Source organism: Carcharodon carcharias, chromosome 25, assembly GCF_017639515.1.
Source record: "Carcharodon carcharias isolate sCarCar2 chromosome 25, sCarCar2.pri, whole genome shotgun sequence".
Taxonomy (NCBI): Eukaryota; Metazoa; Chordata; class Chondrichthyes; order Lamniformes; family Lamnidae; genus Carcharodon; species Carcharodon carcharias.
In genome coordinates, this window is record NC_054491.1 from 2,398,042 (window position 1) to 2,417,464 (window position 19,423).

Consider the following 19,423-nt stretch of genomic DNA (forward strand, 5'->3'; position numbering starts at 1 on the left):
CATGCTGTGCCTGATCTACACAAATGATGGTTAGAAATGATCATACATAGAAATGAAATATATGGAATGGGTTCAGTTTTCCTTAGAAAGTTTATGCTGATTTACACCCAGTTTTGATTTTTGGAGTACTCTAACGAAAACAGGGGCATACTTTGATGTAACTTGACATCGGCAACATAGGCAGGACATTGGGTGCATTTTTGGTTTTAAAGTCTGAGTTGAGCAGAGGGAACTCCAGTGCTCCTCATTGACTGTGGAGAATTCAGGCATTCATAGACTGTGAAGGACACTATATAAATGCAGAATCGTTTTTTTCAAATTGAACAACTAATGGGCTTAGAAAAGTAGATTAGAGACTGATCACACACCTCAATCCTATTACTGGGCTGTGAAATCGCTGTATTTATGAGTTATTCTGACAGAGACTTGGAAATGTACCAAAACTCATACTCTCCTGTGAAACTCGGAATTACCTGAAATTTGTTGGTTGAATTGAATGGTATCTCAAATATTTTGGTATTCTCCTCCCTGAATTCCATCACATTACCAAATACAGTTTCAGAGAACTTCAGAAGAGCACTTTCAGAGGCATCTCCAACCACTTCTCGCTGTAAGTGCCAAATATAAAATAACCTTGAGTGAAATAGCCCCTCTTCAGAGGAGAATCATTAATATTTATGGCAAAGGTATGGTAATTGATAACAATTCTACTGCAATAATTCACCATGGGCCTGGTTCTATTTACCACTGGCACACACTTGCATTGATAGTACTTAAGACTCTTACTTGAAGCTGTAAATTGCTAATTATTTGTAAAGTCACATTTAGTTGGAGGTGGGTGTGACAAATAACTTACTTAACATGATGTGCTGCTAAATCAGGAAAGATCAATAAAGTGCAAGTCTGAAGAAGTCCCGCTGAAACCTTACAGTTCGTTGGTCAGGCTGCACCATGAATACCAAGCCACAGGAATGAAGCATTAATATTTTGGCAATGGTGCAGAGCCATTGACCAACCAACTATAAGTGAAGACTGAAGAAACCGGGCTCTTTAATTTTGAACAGAGGCAGATGAGAAAGAACTTTATAAAAGTAAATAGGATATTAAACTGTCCATAGAAATGGTGAATTTGGAGTGAGTTACTTGAAGTTAACATGCAACAGAAGATGAACAAGAGGATAGACTAATATTGGTGAAAAATGAATTTGGGATCTATGACTGAAAACAAAAAAAATTCACAAGATGGTCAACATTTGGAACAATCTGCCAGATAGGGTAACAGAGTTGAAAGTCTGAGATGCAGTTGAATAATGTGATGAGATTGTACGTTTTGCTCCCCATATTGATTCAATAAAATAACGTGACCTCTATTTCCTGCACTCATTGTTATCTTGCCTCTATTCTTCCACTACATTTGACTTTCACACTGCTAGAGACATTTGACTATCCATGTATCAGTCCATGGAGAACAAGCTTTTCAGCTTTAATTCCATGTCTACACTCCAACTAAAATTAACAAAACAGAGGAAAATATACCCCAGTGAAGATTTTGAAGATCCTGTAACTTGGATTTTACATTTTAATAGAGGCTTAGTAAGCCTATTAAACAATGTATTAAGCATTGTATTAAACTTAGAAATAGCTTATTCAATCAATTAGTGAAAACACAAAATCAAATTTTCAATTTGGATGTCAAAAGTACAGGTCCTGTTGGTGATTAAATACTCTCCCTCCAATACCTTAGTGTCCACCAAGCACAAAGTTTCCAGATCATTAGAAATTATTTAAATGTTTCCATTGAATATCCAAGTTCCTTTACTTCACTCAGCTCCTAGCCTTTTAATTTCCTCCTCTCCGTGTTCCTGTGATCTTCCCACAACACCTGACATTTCCCTCTCACCACCAAGGTCCAATTATTCCTATAACTCCGGCAACACAATTTGATCCTATTGTCATAAATCTGATGGATTCTAAAACAAAAACATAACAAATAAAGAAAAATTATTAGAAATGAACACTAACTCTGTCGTACCTTCATAATTGGGATATCCTCCTGCCCCGGTGCAAATTCTGCTCGATTACAGAGTGCGATAATCTTGGCCAGAGCTGTCCACGTTTGTGAAGTTTGGTCAAAGCTCTGAACTATGAATGAACACAATACACTACTTGTACATCAGTGATTCTTTTTATTATATTTTCCTATACTCAAACTGCAACTATTCCAAGTCAGCAAGGAATTTTAACTGGAGATGTGCTCGTTATAAACATTCACCCCACGCACACAATACTAAGTTGCTCATCCTGAGAGACAACTTCAACAACAACTAAGAATAATAGCAGCTGCTTTTATGTCTGCGTTCAGCCAGCCAGAGTTTTAAGAACACTTATACTGACTTGCATTTATATAATGCCCGTCATGACATCAGGGCATTCCAAAGCCTTTCGACCATAAATAATACACAAGTCAAGATTTTGATAGAATGCTTCTCACTTACCCAGATGAGTACAGCTCCAACAATACTCAAGAGGCTCATCATTATCCAGGACAAAGCAGCCCATTTGATCAGCACTCTATCCACCGCCTTAAAACATTCACTCCCTCCAACACTGCTGCACCATGACAGCAGCATGTATCACCTTCAACATCCATAACAAAAACACACCAAAGCAATTCCAACATCTGCCAAATCTGCTACCTCTATTACCTAGAAAGACAAGGGTGGCAAGGGAATGGGAGAACCACCATCTCCAAGTACCCTTCCAATTAAGGCATGCATCATCCTAACTTGGGGAGATATCACTATTCCTTCCATTCCTCTGTCACTGGGTCGAAATCCTTGATATTTCTATTGAGCAGTATTGTGGATGTACCTACTCCAGAGACTGCAGTGATTCAATAAGTCAGGGGCCAGTAGGGATGGATATTAAATGCTGGCCTTCCAGAGATTTCCACATCCAATAATCAAACAAACAGACAAGCAAAATGTTTTACAGCCAATTTTGAAACAGTCACTGTTAGAATGTTGGTAACACAGTAGCCAATTTGAATGCAGAAAGTTCCCACAAGCTGTAATATGATAATGACCTCTTTGCTCAATCTTTTTGAGCAATATTGGTTGATGGATAAAAATTGGCTTCCTGTTGAACTCCCCTGTTCTTCTTTGTAATTGTGCTATGGAATGTTTTACTTCCACTGGAGAGAACAGGTCAGCCCTTGGTTTAACATTATCTAAAAGTCAGCACCTCCAACACTGCAGTACTTCCTCAGTATTCCAACTGGAGTGTCAACCTAGATATTTATGCTTAAGTCTCTGAAGTTGGACTTGGACCCACAACGGTTTGCCTCAGAGATGAGAGTGTTACTAAAGAAACAAGGTCAAGTTCTACATACACACTGACAATATATAAAACTTCAGAGATGTCCAACATCCAAAGAACAATTCTCTCAGATGCTCTATCCCAGCACTACCTCTCTTGACTCCTCCATTGCCTCTGCTGTCAAGCTGCTTGGCTGACATTCAGTCTTGGATGAATCAAGTTTCTTCCAATTAAACATTGGGAATACCAAAGCCATTGACTTCGGCCTCCACCACAACCTCTGTTCCCTGTCAACAGATTCAAGCTTCCTCCCTGGCCATTGTCTCATGCTTAACCTTATCATTCTATTTGACCAGAGCGTAGTTCCAATCCCAAATCCTCTCCAAAATTGATCTTAACATCACCCATCTCAGGCCAAATCCATCTGCTGCCAAAACCCTCATCCATGTCTTTGTTATTGGCTATTCCGATTTTTTTCCAAGGTGACCTCCAAAAACTCAAGTTCATCCAAATATCAGCCCATGTCCCAACTTGCACCAAATCCCATTCACCTGTCAATGACCTACATTGGATTACAGTCTACCAACGCCCCAATTTTAAAATTTTTATCTTTATTTTGAAGTATCAGCGCCTCAGCTATCTATGTAACCTCCTCCAGAGAACTCTGTATTCCTCCAACTCTGGCTTCTCGTACTTCCCCACTTTTTAGCCATCTAGTGCCGAAGTTCTGGAATTTCCTTCCAAACACTCTTCACCTCTCTCTCCTTCTTTAAGTCATTGATTAAAAACCAAGCACTGGGTCACCTGCCATAATGTCTCCTTCCTTGGCTTTACTGCCAATGTTTGTCTGCGTGCACTGCTTTGGGATGATTTAATAGGTTAAAGCCGCAATATAAATATAAGTTCTTGTCGTAACTTCTTAGTGTTTTTGAATAAATGTAGCCAAAGAAAAGGTCATGCAGTGCAGTGGTAGCATCCTGACCTCTGGACCAGAAGCTCCGGATTCAAGTCTCACTTCAGGACTTGATGGCCATGGAAGGTATATTCATAATGTGGCCAAACAAGTTGATTATCAGCCTGTAGATCCTTCCAATATGCCTGTCAGACCGTAAAAGCAGGAGAGTTTCCCGGTCAGCTATACTGCAGAAGGCAACAGCAGCCATTGCAGTACTTTGCCAAACATAATTATGGACCAACGCAATGCAAGTTCATGGTAGCCAATGCCAAGTTATGTACCTGGTACCATGGTACCTGAATGAGAAGGGACCAATGAAAAACTTCACATCAACTTCTAGGAATACATTTTGCCATGGTATCATGTGCATAGTTTTGAAAGATATAAAGCCTGGAAATTGCTGATGGTTTTACAATGAACAGATGTTCAATTTGTGGTTTAGACATCAGTACCTTTGGGAGGATAGAGCAGTGGATATTTAACCTCATGTTATACAACACTGATAAATTACTGTTTGAAGCTGGTGGCTGATCATCATTACAGGCACTGAAAACATGAGTTAGCCAAGTTGAGCTGATTATCACTGGCATCATTGGTGCTTAAATATAACTTGCAACATTTCACAAGGCCTGCACCTGTGGGGCTGTGCCTAACTCTTGTTTCACACCATATTGCAGCTGAGGCAGCAGGCCGCTTGGCTAAACTGACAGCTGAAAATCTGAGCTACAATGAAGAGAATTTTAATTGCACGAGATATTGGATCAGTGCCGCACTTGCACTATGATGAAGTGAGAACGGCCAGATGAGGGAAAGACTGCTCGTCATGTGAACAGGGAAAGTTATTGAATAAACTATTGGTGTTGGGGGAGTGGGACTGTTAATTTTAGTGAAACTGCTAAAGAAATTTGCAGTAAACCCCCTTGCCTGTGCTATGTTACAAGCTGTTAGCCAATTAAGATAAGTGCGTTGGAAAAACACATTGTGATAGTGTAGGCTGAAACGATGAGTGCGTTACCCAGTAAACGAAAACTGGTGCTCAGAGAAAATTAAATCCTCTTGATGTGGAAATTATTCAAAATTCAAGCAATTGTCCTAGTAAAAGTGGCAACACAGAGATCAAAGTGACTGTTTGAAGTCACCTTTGGGCAATTGTCTGACAAATATTTACTGAAAAGGATGATAATCTTCTCTGAGCTAAAAACAGTGTGCCAGATCAGAATCAGTGAAATTCGGACAACATAAACACGGATTCGAGCACATTCTTCAACAAAGAGTAGGAATAAACTGGTCTTTTTCTGAATGGCAGGTAGTGACTAGTGGGGTACCACAGGGATCGGTGCTGGGACCCCAGCTATTCATAATATATATTAACGATTTAGATGAGGGAACTAAATGTAATATCTCCAAATTTGCAGGTAACACAAAGCTGGGTGGGAGGCTGAGCTGTGAGGAGGATGCAGAAATGCTTCAGTGTGATTTAGACAAGCTGAGTGAGTAGGCAAATGATTGGTAGATGCAGTATAATGTGGATAAATGTGAGATATCCACTTTGGTAGCAAAAACAGGAAGGCAGATTATCTGAATGGCTATAAATTGAACGAGACCTGGATGTCTTTGTACACCAGTCACTGAAGGTAAGCATGCAGGTGCAGCAGGCGGTAAAGAAGGCAAATGGTATGTTGGCCTTCATAGCCAGAGGATTCGAGTACAGGAACAGGGATGTCTTGCTGCAATTATACAGGGCCTTGGTGAGACCACACCTGGAATATTGTGTGCAGTTTTGGTCTCCTTATCTGAGGAAGGATGTTCTTGCTATAGAGGGAGTGCAGCGAAGGTTTACTAGACTGATTCCTGGGATGGTGGGACTGACATATGAGGAGAGATTGAGTCGGTTACGATTATATTCGCTGGAGTTCAGAAGAATGAGGGGGGATCTCATATAAACCTATAAAATTCGAACAGGACTAGACAGGGTAGATGCAGGAAGGATGTTCCCGATGGTGGGGGAGTCCAGCACCAGGGGTCACAGTCTGAGGTTACGGGGTAGACCATTTAGGACTGAGATGAGGAGAAATTTATTCGCCCAGAGAGTGGTGAGCCTGTGGAATTCACTACCACAGAAAGTAGTAGAGGCCAAAACATTATATATCTTCAAGAAGGAGTTAGATGTAGCTCTTGGGGCAAAAGGCATTAAAGGATATGGGGAGAAAGTGGGAGCAGGCTATTGAGTTGGATGATCAGCCATGATCATAATGAATGGTGAAGCAGGCTCGAAGGGCCGAATGGCCTACTCCTGCTCCTAGTTTCTATGTTTCTATGTTTACCTGCCTGTTCTTCACTGGTATCTGCTATATGGTTTTGATTATCAAACCAAAGATGTGCTACAGTCATTCGATTCTGGGTAAGAGTCCCTGTCTTATCAGAGCAGATAACAGATGTGGATCCCAGAGTCTCAACAGCCTCCAGGTTCTTTACCAGGCAATTCTTCTTGGCCATTCTCTTGGCTGTCAGGGTGAGACTAACCTGCAAATAAAAGAGCACAGGCAAACTTACATTTTGTTTGCTATTACTGTGAGATAGTCAAATAATTCCGAACAACAACAATTCAAATAACTAAATAGCAAGGATATTAGATTTTTAGGGAGAGCATAAACACTGATGAAAAAAGTACCAGGAACCCAGAAATTATGCTTAGAGATATTTGATGCATTAATCTGAAATTTCTCGCTATGCTCTTTTGGCAGAACTATGAGCTGGAGACAAAGGCATTGTATTCCACAATTAGATTTTACAGCCCTAGCATTTCAGTTGCAAAATGTGTCAATTCAGCAAACATTAGTCATAAATGTGGCTCTTCACCCAATGCTCCATCTCCAAGTATCCTGGCAAACTAACCCATCTTAGGGAGCACTCTAAAGCTAAATGTTAGTTCATATTGTATTGAGAGTCATGTAGCAATTGAGGATGGATTGATCCCTTTGATAAAGGATAGCTATTGACTAGGACCAGGCCTGGACATCACCCCCCCCGAGGAATGTGGGTGGATGGTGTTTCCAGAAGCTATGGGCAGGCAGATACATTTGTCTGTCACATGGTAGTCGCCTTTTGACTGACCTCACAAACTCCGAAAGGGTCAGTGCTGGAGGCATCGTAACCACTGGGTAGATGCACAGCATTAATATTGCAGCTCCTACTTAAAGGAGTGCATGCTTCTTAATCAGGAATCTATAGATTATCTGCCTCAGCATAAAAATTTCAATTATGTTTGCCACTGCAAATTACTAACCCACAAACAAGTAACAGAAATGTGAATACTGAGGAAGTGTTTTGCTAGAGACCAAAAATCTGCCTATCTCAGCCTTATATATGTGTTCACCGACGGAGGGTGGAATTTTCCATGTCTGCTGGTTCGAGTGTGTTCAGTGGCATGAGTGGACAATAAGGCGCAATCGGTTGCACAATGGCATGAAACCAGTTTGAAATCATCCACTCAGCCCACCAATGGCGCGCCACGTTTTCCACCTTCGGACATCAGGAACCTCGTTGTAATAAATCAGCATATTATTTTCAGGCCAGGATGCCAGAATCATCTCTGTCTCCCCCCGCCCCCCACCCCCCCGATTGTCCACCCACATTGGTGGGAAAACACACCAGTGCAGTACACGTCTCGACAAGTGTGACGTGCAGAAGTCACACTTACCTGGCAGGGCCTTGCTCACATTTGAGACATTCAAGGAGTAGAGGATGCTGGAGCCAGACAGCAATGGCACAGGGGAGGAACGTCTTTGACATGCTGGGTGGATTCTCATGGACATGGCTCTGCTACAAAGCAGCTCATGGAAGTTGGAAAGTCATCGTTGATGCTCACAACGGATGATGGTCGAGAGGGTAGGAGAGGAAGGGCTGGGAGAGGAAGAGGTGTGGGGGTGGAAGGTGCAAGGGAAGGAGTAAGGATGTCTGAGACAGTCAGGAATGAGGAAGGAGTCAGGCTGGAGGAAGGAGTCAGGAGGTGGAGAAGGACTAGGGGTGGTGGAAGGAGTCCGGAAGGGGTAGGGACTAAGTGGGGGGGAGAGTCAGGGGGTAGGAGGACTGAGGAGGGGCAAGGGATGCAAAGGGTGCCGGGGGAGGTGGTGGGGTGGGGTGGAAATGTGCAAGAGAGGGGTTTGATAGGTCCATGTCTGCCTCCTGGGGAGTGAACTGAGGGTGGGTGTGGCATGAAGGAATGCTGAAAGTGACCGAGGGCAGAGTGAAGTGATAGGGTGGGAGGGTGAGGGTGAGGGTTCAATGATAGTGATAGAAGCAATGGTGAGGGTGGTTGGTGGGAACTTGGAGGTGGACACGGACCCTAGGGGTGGGAAAGTGGTGATCGGGGAGGTTAATATGGATGGAGGTGGGATTTTCAAGAAGGAAGGAAGGGAACATGCATGCTCACCTTGACATCCCTGAAGGAAAGGGGTTGTGGCTGGTAGGTCATGGAGGGGAGGTGGAAGGTGATGCCGGGGGATAGGGTGGGTCAACTGTGATGGGGGAAAAGGCGGAGGAGCTTATGAGAAAGTGAATTCAGGCCATGCTGTTAATCAAAAGTGAAATGAGAGCTGTGGTGGGTGAGATCTGGTGCTGCATGGAAGTATGATGCAGGTCAGCTCAGATGGACAACTGAAAGTGAACCCCAGCCGGCAGTATTAAAAATGCTCAGGAAGTTGAGGCGGGTCTGGTACGTTATGGATCCTTCTGCATGCGAGAGTCCTTGCACAAGGCTCCAAAAGGCCTGCCACACGCACTTTTCTCTCCAGAATCAATCATTGGCCAGCTGCTCCCTCTGCGGCAAGAGGACAAGGTTGAGGGGCTCACAGGCAAAGGGGACTTGGAGGAAGAGAACAGCCTCTGAGATTCCCAAGTGGATGATGCAAGGGTGTCCAGCTGCCGGTGGTCCTCCCTTTGAGACCCCGGGGGCCCCAACCTGACTCCTTGAGGGAAGGAGCACCTTGAGGGACATCGAACTCACCCGTGGCTCCTGCGATGGAGTGCAGGTCTGCACATATCTCTGCATTCTGTTGGACCAGGGTCTCCAGAGTGCACCATCCTCCCATGGAGACCTCCAAATGTGCACATGTGGGCACCACTTCCTCAGGTAGCAGGCAGACACACTCCTCCAACTTGCATGCCACTCTGTTGTGAGCTTCCAACAGCTCTGCATAATGTTCCCCCGCCTTCTCCTGACTCTCCAGGATGAGTTGGAAGGCCGAATCCAGATGTTCGTCATCTGACTCAGACCTCACAGATGCCTCCTCCCCAGCAGTCCTCCGAATGCCGGGGAGCTCAGTTGAACCTGCCTCCTCCTGCTGTGGGCATGTTTCTGCGCAATGACCACCAGATTGTGAACCCAAGCCTGCCCTAGATCTAGGTTCCACTGAAGTATGTGTGTCTCTGCGCTGGTGATGGATGTGGGTAAGCAACACTCACCAGTCAGCGCAATGGCCGCTCCTCAAAGTGAGTGAGGGGCCTAATATGGGCCACTCCACCCCTGGTCTGGGACCTCTCCCTGCTGTTGTGAGCAGGCTTCTCCTGCATGGGAACAGATGGAGAGTGTGAGAGCAGGACACATGGCACTACATGGAATGTTTGTGTGGTGAGCGGAGCCATGGACAGGATGAGGACACAAGCTCCAGAGGATATGAGCCTGATGGAGATATGAGGGTGTGTGAGAAAGTTAGAGGTGTTGCCCCTTGAGGTGTGAGATCCCTGTGGATATGTGTTGGGTTTGCAAGCCTGTGAGTTGAGACTGATGAGAAGAGTGAGTTACCCTTGTAGAATGGGTGAGACTATTCATCCTGTAGCGGCATTAGGTGGCTGTCCTCTTTTGCAGGGTATTGGCGCTGGCCACCGCCTGCCATGTTGGTTCGGTGATGCCACTGCCCATCCTGTAGCCAGAGTGGAGCTAGAGGACACCACGGCAGGCCTCCAGTGTCCAAAACGCATTCCAGCAGTCTTTTTGCCTTTCGTGGACATCTTACCTGCAGCAGTCGTGAGCTGGAAGAACAGATGTGCACGCACGGCTGGACTTTAAACACGGTGCCCGGCGTGATGAAGCAGCGAGGTGACGGTGTGATGGGCGAATGAGAGCCCACCTACCATCGAAATGGTGTGTTTCCCAGGAATGCGGCAGGTTCGGGAGGATGCAGCGTGAAAACCCGCCATTGCAGCTGGCCGTAAAATGTCATTTTACCCGCCCATTATTGCACTTAGTGAAAATCTGGGACGATTTACCCACAACCTTCTAGGGTAAAGAATTCCAAACATCCACAACCCTTTGAGTGAAGTAATTCCGCCTCATTTCAGTCCTAAATGATCAGCTCCTTACTCTGACACCGTGTCCCCATGTTTTACATTTCCTGACCAGTGGAAACAATCTTTCAGTGTCTACCCTAGCAAGTCCCTTCAGAATCTTGTCTGATTCAATCTTCTGAACTCTAGAGAATATGGATTCAATTTACTCAGCCTCTTATAGGAAAACTCCCTTGTCTCAGGGACTAAGTTAGTGAATCTTCACCGTACCACCTCCAATGCAAGTATGTCCTTTCTTAAAATGTGGAGACTAAAAATGCGCACAGTATTCCAGATGTGGTCTCACCAAGGCCCTGTACAATTGTAGCATGACTTCTTCATTCCTGTGCTTCAATCTGTTTGCAATAAAGCTAACATGCCATTTGCCTTCCTCATTGCTTGCTGTACCTGCATGCTAACTTCCTGTTCCTTGTACCAGCACAGCCAAATGTCTCTGAACATCAACAGTTACAAGTTTCACACCTGTCAAAAATGTTCTGCTTTTCGATTCTCATGACCAAAATAACTTCATACCTCCCCAACTTGCTATCTTGTTGTCCACTCACTTAACCTATTTCTCTTTGCAGCCTCTCTATGTCCTCCCCACAGCTTACCTTTCCACCTAGCTTTGCATCATCAGCAAACTTAGATAAATTACTTTCTGTTTCTTCATCTAAGTCATTAACACAGAATGTAAATAGCTGAGGCCCCAGCACTGATCCTTGCGACAACTTGAAAATGCCCCATTATTCCCCACTCTTTACCTCCTGTCTGTTAACCAAATCTCTATTCACGCTAATATATTATCCCTAACTCCATAAGCTCTTACACTGCCTATTAACTTTTTGTGTGGCATCTTATCAAATGCCTTTTGGAAATCCATGTATAATACACGTATCCCCTCTATCTACCGTACTAGTTACATCCTCAAAAAATTCTTAATAAATTTGTCAAACAGGATCTCTCTTTTGTAAAACCATGTTGACTTGTTCTATTCATAATACACTTTTCTAAGTACATTGCTAAGACTTCCCAACGATTGATGTTAGGCTAACCAACGTGTAGTTCCACATTTTCTCTTTCCTTTCGTTGCCAATTTCCAATCTGATCGGAACATTCCCAAAACAAAGTTATTGTAGAAAATTATAGCTAGTGCACCCCCTATCTTTTCAGCTATCTCTTTAGATCCCCGATTTGTTGGATTTTAGTCCCTTAAGTTTCTCCAGTTTTTCTCTTCTGATAGTAATTAATTTTATTTCATCACTACTTTTAACCATAGCTCACCCTCCATTTCCGGTATTTTATTATTATTTGTTCATGTGATGTGGGCATCACTGGCTCAGCCAGCATTTATTGCCCTAAAGCACATTAACGAACCAGATGGGCTTTTAATGACAATCAACAATAGTTTCATGGTCATCATTGGACTTTTAATTCCATATATTTATTGAATTCAAATTCCACCATCTGCCGTGGTGGGATTCAAACCTGGGTCCCCAGAGCATTACCCTGGGTCTCTGGATTACCAGTCCAGTGACAATACCACTATGCCATCGCCTTCCCCTATTTCTGGTATGCAACTTGCATCTTCTAATGTGGAGGTAGACATAAAGTATTTGTTCAATGCGTCTGCCATATTCTCATTCCGCATGATAATTTCTCTTGTCTCTACCTCCAAGAGACCAATGTTTAATTTAACTACTCTCTTCCTTTTTATGGGCTTATAAAAGCTCTTGCAAACTGTTCATATATTTCTGGCTAGTTTACTCTCTCATTCTATTTTTTCCATTCTTATCAGCTTTTTGGTGCCCTATACTGGTTTCTAAAACAGTGCTAATCCTCATAGTTGTTACTCTTCTTTGCAACATTATAAGCCTCTTTTTTTCAACAGATACTATCCTTAACTTCCTGAGTGAGCCACAGAGGCATGTTTCTTGCTGAGCTTTTGTTTTTCAATGGAATGTATTCCTGTTGAATATTTTGAATTGTTCCTTTAAACATTTCCCATTGTTCATTTACCACCATACCTTGACGTCTATTTATCTGATCAAATAGCCATTTCTCACCTCATATCTGTGTAATTGGCTTTGTTTAAGTTTAAGATTCCCGCTTGTGATTGGAGTATGTCATTTAGAAACTTAACATGGAATTTAATGGTATTATGATCACTATTTCCTTATGGATCTTTTACAATGATATTTACTCATTAACCCTGCCTCATTACACAATATTAGATCTAAGATAGCTTTATCACAAAATTGGTTCCACAACTTATTGCTCCAGGAAGCTCATCATGAAAACATTCTAGAAATTCATCTTATGGACCACACTTGCCAATTTGATTGTCCGTGCCTGTATGAATAATTATTAAATTGTCTTTCTGGATGAATGGTTTATTATCTACTAACAGAGTCTTTTTTTGTTATTGAATTCAAATGAATCACTATTTGGTTCAGTTAGCTTGCTGATGGACATATGGATGATTTCAACTTCTGACCACCCGTTCCTCACCTTAAAACAGGGAATCGACAGAGGAAAATCTGCTGGTCTGGTTCAATTTGTAGGCAGGGCTTTAAACGGGCACCCAAAAAAGACAGGGGAAGGCTATTTAAATATGCAAATCAGAGTCCGACACCAGCTGCAGGATCCCAACAGCAATTTTTATGTGCAAATGAGCAGACCATGCTCCATGCATGCTAGTCCCATTTTATATAGGACATCGAGTAGCCCAACCAGTGGTCTAAGGGGTCACTAGATGTCACTCAGGTAAGTTTCGACTTTGTTTCTTTTGAAGATTTTTTTTGGGTGGCAGAAGCAGCATTGCTTCTCCTGGTCCCACAAAATGTTCTGACCCACGGTTACCCATTTTCACCATTACCCTCCCCCACCATCGAATCTACTTTCCTCCTTCTCCAGGCCCTAATTGCTAGCTGGAGAGATTAATATCAAGCTGCTAGCTGGCTCTGTGCAGAAGCCAGCTAGCTAGATTTTTCTACTATTGGTTTTGTGCCCATTTTGAGCCCAAGTTAAAAGTCTGTCTTTCCTTCCCACCTCGCACCCCCACCTTCGCTCTCTCCGCACCCCTCCCCAACCCAGTCTGTGGTCATTTTCGCATCAAGCTTAACGGGAGACCAAGAGCAAGACCCTGGTGTGGTTGCTGTGAACTTACAGTGAGGGTGGCCAGAAGGCCTTCAGGAACATTAGCAACAATGATGCCAATCAGGAAGATGATGGAATCGAGCAGTTTGTACCCCAGAGTCAATGCCAGGATGAAAAACACCACTCCAACAGACACAGCCAATATGGTTACAATGCAGACAAAGTGTTCAATTTCAATGGCGATGGGAGTCTTCACATTATGTACTCCTGATGCAAGAGATGCAATCGCTCCAATCATAGTTTGATCTCCTGTGCTTATCACCATGCCAGTAGCTGTGCCTTTCAAAATAATAATAATAATAAAAAATTACAAATAGGTGCATTTGTGGCAAGATATGTTTGATTGCAATTTGGCCTCAATTTTAAACCATCCGCGCTCCTCCCAACCCCCATGACAGCTGGACAACAGTCAAGATGGTGAAATTAAAACATCAGGATTGGGAAACACCCCCCCAACCACCCCACTGCCTTAAACATGAAAGTGCAAAAATTAGACCATGGAAGAGGCTCCTCAAAATCTAGGCTGGAGAATAATTAACATAATAAAGCCCTGGACTGATGACATAATCGACGCTGCAGTAAATGAGGGGGAGACCTGATCTGTGAGATTCCCAGCAGCTGATCCAAGACAGGAGCTTACAGCTCTCCATGATAACTGGCTTGTTTATCACTCTTTGTAGGTCAGATGGAGTTGGAGCGCTCTCCCTCTAGAGTATCTTTGGCCTCTCCCGGCCCCAAACTCCAGCTAAACTCACTCACTCAATCCCAGCTCTCCCAATCGCCACATGGAGCTGATACTCCTTTCTCCGTGTCAGAGAACATCCCTAAGTGGCCCTGGGATTTGGCCTCCTGTCACCAAGTGATCTCCCTACCCTGTCAGCCAGGTTGTCAGTTTGGTTGGCTGCTGGGCAGGAGGCAGTCATGTAACATTTTAATGAGAGCCTGTCTTTATGGTCAGCATATTGTCCATGTCCCCTGCTTTGCCAGGTTCTTCAGCGGATTTTGGCTTCCTCTGCACACTCCCCATGTCTCCCTTAATATCAGGGTCATAGAATCATAAAAACTTGTGGCACAGAAGGAAACCATTCGGCGTTTGCCAGTGAAAATATATCTCTCACGATAATCATGAAACTACCCATATTGTTACAAAAAAGCCCATCTGGTTCACTAATGTCCTTCAGGGAGGGAAATCTGGGGGCCTTATCCAACCTGGTCTGCATGTGATTCCAGAGCTACAGAAATGTGGTTAATGCTTACCTGCCCTCTGGAATGGCCTAGCAAGTTACTCAGTTTCATCAAACTGCCACGAAACAAAATAAAACTGAATGGAACAGTCCTCATCGATCTAGGCACCGAAAATGACAAAGGCACTCCCTGCCCAGTCAACCCTGCAAAGTCCTAATCACTGGGATCTGGGAGCCTGAGCCAGACTGAATTCCATTTTTCTTCTTTCCTCCTTTAAGATGCTCCTTAAAACCTAACCATGGCTTTGGCCATCTGCCCTAACATTCCTTATGTGGCTGGGTGTCAAATTTGCTTTGTAACGCTCCTGTGGAGCATGTTGGAATGTTTTATTACATTAAAGACCCACACTGTCAATCTTGTATCATTTGAAAACTGCTTAATCACGGCCCCTACATTTCAATCTGAGCCAAAGAGTTTCTAATGATTAGATTTGCTCAATGGGAAGCAGTGGGTTATTTGGGGGTTAGAATCTGGCTGAAATCCAAAATGACCTGCTTATTCTTTGATGCTAAACATGTCTTCTCATTCCCTGGGAATGATTGGAGAATTTGTTTCACATTATTAAGAGGGAGATCTGCTCCAAGGAAGTCTTACAGGGCTCAAGTTATCAGAATTCATTCTTGGGCAGGAAAATAACTAATTTTAGAAAATTCGCAGCCCAAACCTTCCAAAAGCCTAAACCACAACAGTTACCATTTTCTACTAAATCAAGAACTTAGTAAAGATAAAATATAAATGTTTAACCATACAGTATAAATAAAATTTTGCACGTTTCCTTACAGCATATACACTTAAAGCAATTCCACCACCTATTATCATTTTGATTAGTCTTAGCTATGAGGTCTCCTTTCCCTGAACAGTCAACCTACATTCGCTGTACAGACTGGCATAAGGATTGTTATTGTCACTTGGATAAAGTAATCTAAATATCAGTGGAATCGTATCCCAGTGAAATTAATAAAATCATAAGAAATAAGGAGCTGAGTAGGCCATTTGGTTCACCTAGCCTGTTCTGCCACTTTCTTGCCTATCCCCTATAACACTTGACTCCCTTGTCAATCAAGTATGTCTGACTCAGCCTTGAATATATTGAATGGTCCAGCCTACACAACTCTTTGCAGAAGAGAATGCCAAAGACTAATGACCCTCACAGAGGAAATTCCTCCTCATCTCCATCTTAAATGGGATTTTTAAAATTGTGCCCCCTATTTCTAGATTCCCCCACAAAAGGAAGCACCCTCACAGTGTCTACCCTGTCAAGCCTCCTCAGGATCCTTTATGTTTCAATTAGATCACCTCTCAATATTCTAAACTCCAATGAGTGTGGGCCCAACCTACTCAACCTTTCCTCGTAAAACAACCCCTTCAGCCCAGTTATCCATCTGGTGAACCTTCTCTGAACCGCTTCCAATACAAGTATACCCTTCCTTAAAACGGTACACAGTATACCAGGTGCAGTATCACCAATGTCCTGTATGTTTGTAGCAAGGCTTCCCTACTTTTATACTCCATCCCCCTTGCAATAAAAGTGAGTATTCCATTTGCCTTAGTTACCTGCAATACCTACATGTTAACCTTTTGTGATTCATGTATAAGGACAACCAGGTCCCTCTGTACAGCAGCATTCTGCAGTGTCTCTTCATTTACATGATATTTTGTTTCTATTCTTCCTGCCAAAGCAGACAACCTCACATTTTTCCACATTATACTCCATCTGCCAAATGTTTGCCCATTCACCTAACCAACCTATATCACTTTGCAGACTCTTTGTAAAATCCTCACAACTTGCTTTCCTACCTACTTTGCTATCAGCAGCAAATTTGGCTACAATACAGTCGATCCTTTCAAGCAATTCATTAAAGTAGATTGTAAATAGTTGACCTCAACGCTGATCCCTGCGCCACCGCACAAGTTACAGTTTGCCAACCCGAAAGTGACCCATTTATCTGACTGTCTGTTTCCTGTTAGTTAGCCGACTCTCTATCCAGGCTAATATATCACCCCCAACACCATGAGCTTTTATCTTCTGTGGTAACCTTCTATGTAATTTCTTCAATAGCACAGGGGACAAGGGGTTAGTAAAAAATGTACTAAAGGACGAAATATGAAAATGTATTTACTTCTCGCAGTTACTTACCTTCAAGACAGGTGGTGGAGTAGAACCCAATATTCTTTGTTTCAAGTATGTTCTCATGTGTATATTCAGTGGAACGAGATTGTGCTTCAGACTCACCAGTCAGGCTGGAGTTATCCACCTGCCAAGATGCAACAGGTCAATTATATCTTGAACTGCATTAAAATTAGCAGTAAAATTACCTTGATTTTTTTTCAATAAAATGGATCTAGAATTATATTGATGAAAGGATGATGGTAGCAGATTCAAGGGGAAACTGTGGCATAATGGTAATGTCACTGGACTAGTAATCCAGAGACCCAGGTTAATGCCCTGGGCAGCTGGTGGAAATCAAAGTTAGGAGTTTAAAATTAGGGGCTGCCCTTTTAGGACAGAGATGAGGTGAATTTTTTTCTCTCAGAGGGTAGTGCAACTTTGGAACTCTGCCTTTGAAGGCAGAGGAGGCTGGGTCATTGAATATTTTTAAGGCAGAGATAGAAGGTTATCAGGGGTAGATGGAGATGTGGAATTCAAACACAAACAAACCAGCCATGATCTTACTGAATGGAGGAGTAGGCTCGAGGGGCCGAATGGCCTACTTCTGCACCTATTTCATGTGTTCATATGTAATATCATACTAGTCTCAGTAATGATGGCCATGACAACTAGAATCGATTCTGGTAAAAATCCATCTGGTCCACTAATGTCCTTTAGGGAAGGAAATCTACAATCCTTACCAGATGTGGCCTAAACTGACTCCAGACCCACAACAATGTGGCTGACTCTTAACTGCCCTCTGAAATGGCCTAGCAAGGCACTTAGTTCAAGGGCAATTAATGATAAATGCTGGCATTGCCAGTGACACCCACTTCGCTTAAAAGAATAAGGAAACTCTCAACATCCAAAAGGGTACTGGATCTCTATTTAGCAAATTTACAGAGCTATGGGGAGTGGGGTTAGAATAAGCAAAGGAATAAGACTAATTAGTAACTCTTTCCAGAGCTGACACAAGCTGAATCACTGCCTCCTATGCTGTATGATACTATCACACCAGAAAATGTCACTCCAAGTCTTATATCACATAAAGATATAAAAATGATATAAAGAAATTTTTGACTTGAAGTTTAGCCTTTTCCTTCCCTTCAAAGAATGATCTGCTGAACAGATTGAATCCATCTTGATTGTCACTGCTTAAGTGTCAGGGAAGGTGGAATAATTCCACATGGAAGGAAAGGGAAAAATAAGACTGAGTTCCTGGGCTGCTTGCAGACTCCAACTGATGACAGGACCGGCTGAGAGTAGATTGACTGCTTATCTTCTCAATCAGGGATTTGATTGGTAATATTGGGGAACCTGGAGAACATCTGAAAAATGTAAACCATTTCATGTTAAAGATAGCAATAGCCAGCAGGATGCCAGCATTTCTCAGTTGCCATCTGAAATGTAGGAGGTGTCTGTATTGAAATGGATTATTTTTAAAAGATAGTATTGTGGCTCTAGTTAAAAATAGAATTTTAAAAATTGTTTACAGTGACCTGTTAATCTATAATAATAGATGGTCTACCTTGCAGCCCTGGACAGAGAGGAGGCGGAGATCTGCCGGAATTCTGTCACCAGCTTTAATCTGCACAATGTCACCAACAACCAGTTTATCTGCTGTAATCAGTTGCTTCTCACCATCTCGAATAACAAGAGCTTGCTGGAATAGAACATTCAACATTGTGTCCAAGTTAATTCAACAAGAATTTATTCCAACTGTAACCACTTCTCACTTTTGTGCAGATTAACATTTTTGTGCCAATAAAGAGCGGGACTTTACCTGTGAGGGAGCAGAGTGGCTGTATAAGGAATGGAGCGGAGCTTACCTGTGAGGGAGGCGGTTCTCACCCAGACACAAAGCAGCGCTGGAATTCGAAAGGAGTGACATCAGGACAAGGGAGAGCGCTGATTGGTAAGTAGTGGGTAAATTGTCACCACCCCCCCCCCCCCCCAAATTTAAAGCAACATCACAGTAGGTAAGAGTCTCAGCATTTGTTTCTTTTAAAAGAAAAACTAAACAGTTCTCTACTCGGCTTAAATTTAAGGGCGGGAATTTTCACGTCAACTTGCAGGGACGGACCCGGCACACTGACAAATAAAATAAGTTGCGGTGATGTCAGCTGCGTGTCCCGACATCTCCATACGTCATTCAGATCTTTCATTCGGTGAGTGCGCGCCAGAGGCAGCTGCTCACCTGCCGACCTGTCAACGGCCTGTTAAGGGCATTAAAAAACAAACCAGAGTAATTATCATTGCTGTCCGTCCAACCT

General features: G+C 43.0%; 1 protein-coding gene across 1 annotated transcript in view; it reads right to left on the reverse strand.

Moving 5' to 3' along the window:
* The window catches only part of LOC121269494 (potassium-transporting ATPase alpha chain 2-like), a 61,451-nt gene that overhangs the window by 27,785 nt on the left and 14,243 nt on the right, over positions 1–19,423 (reverse strand). Inside the window, exons 5-10 of the mRNA XM_041174092.1 lie at positions 18,679–18,813; positions 17,139–17,256; positions 13,767–14,035; positions 6,598–6,796; positions 2,033–2,142; positions 474–608 (exon numbers count right to left, since the gene is read on the reverse strand). Coding sequence (XP_041030026.1) covers positions 474–608; positions 2,033–2,142; positions 6,598–6,796; positions 13,767–14,035; positions 17,139–17,256; positions 18,679–18,813 — 966 coding nt within the window. The remainder of the gene's footprint in view (positions 1–473; positions 609–2,032; positions 2,143–6,597; positions 6,797–13,766; positions 14,036–17,138; positions 17,257–18,678; positions 18,814–19,423) is intronic.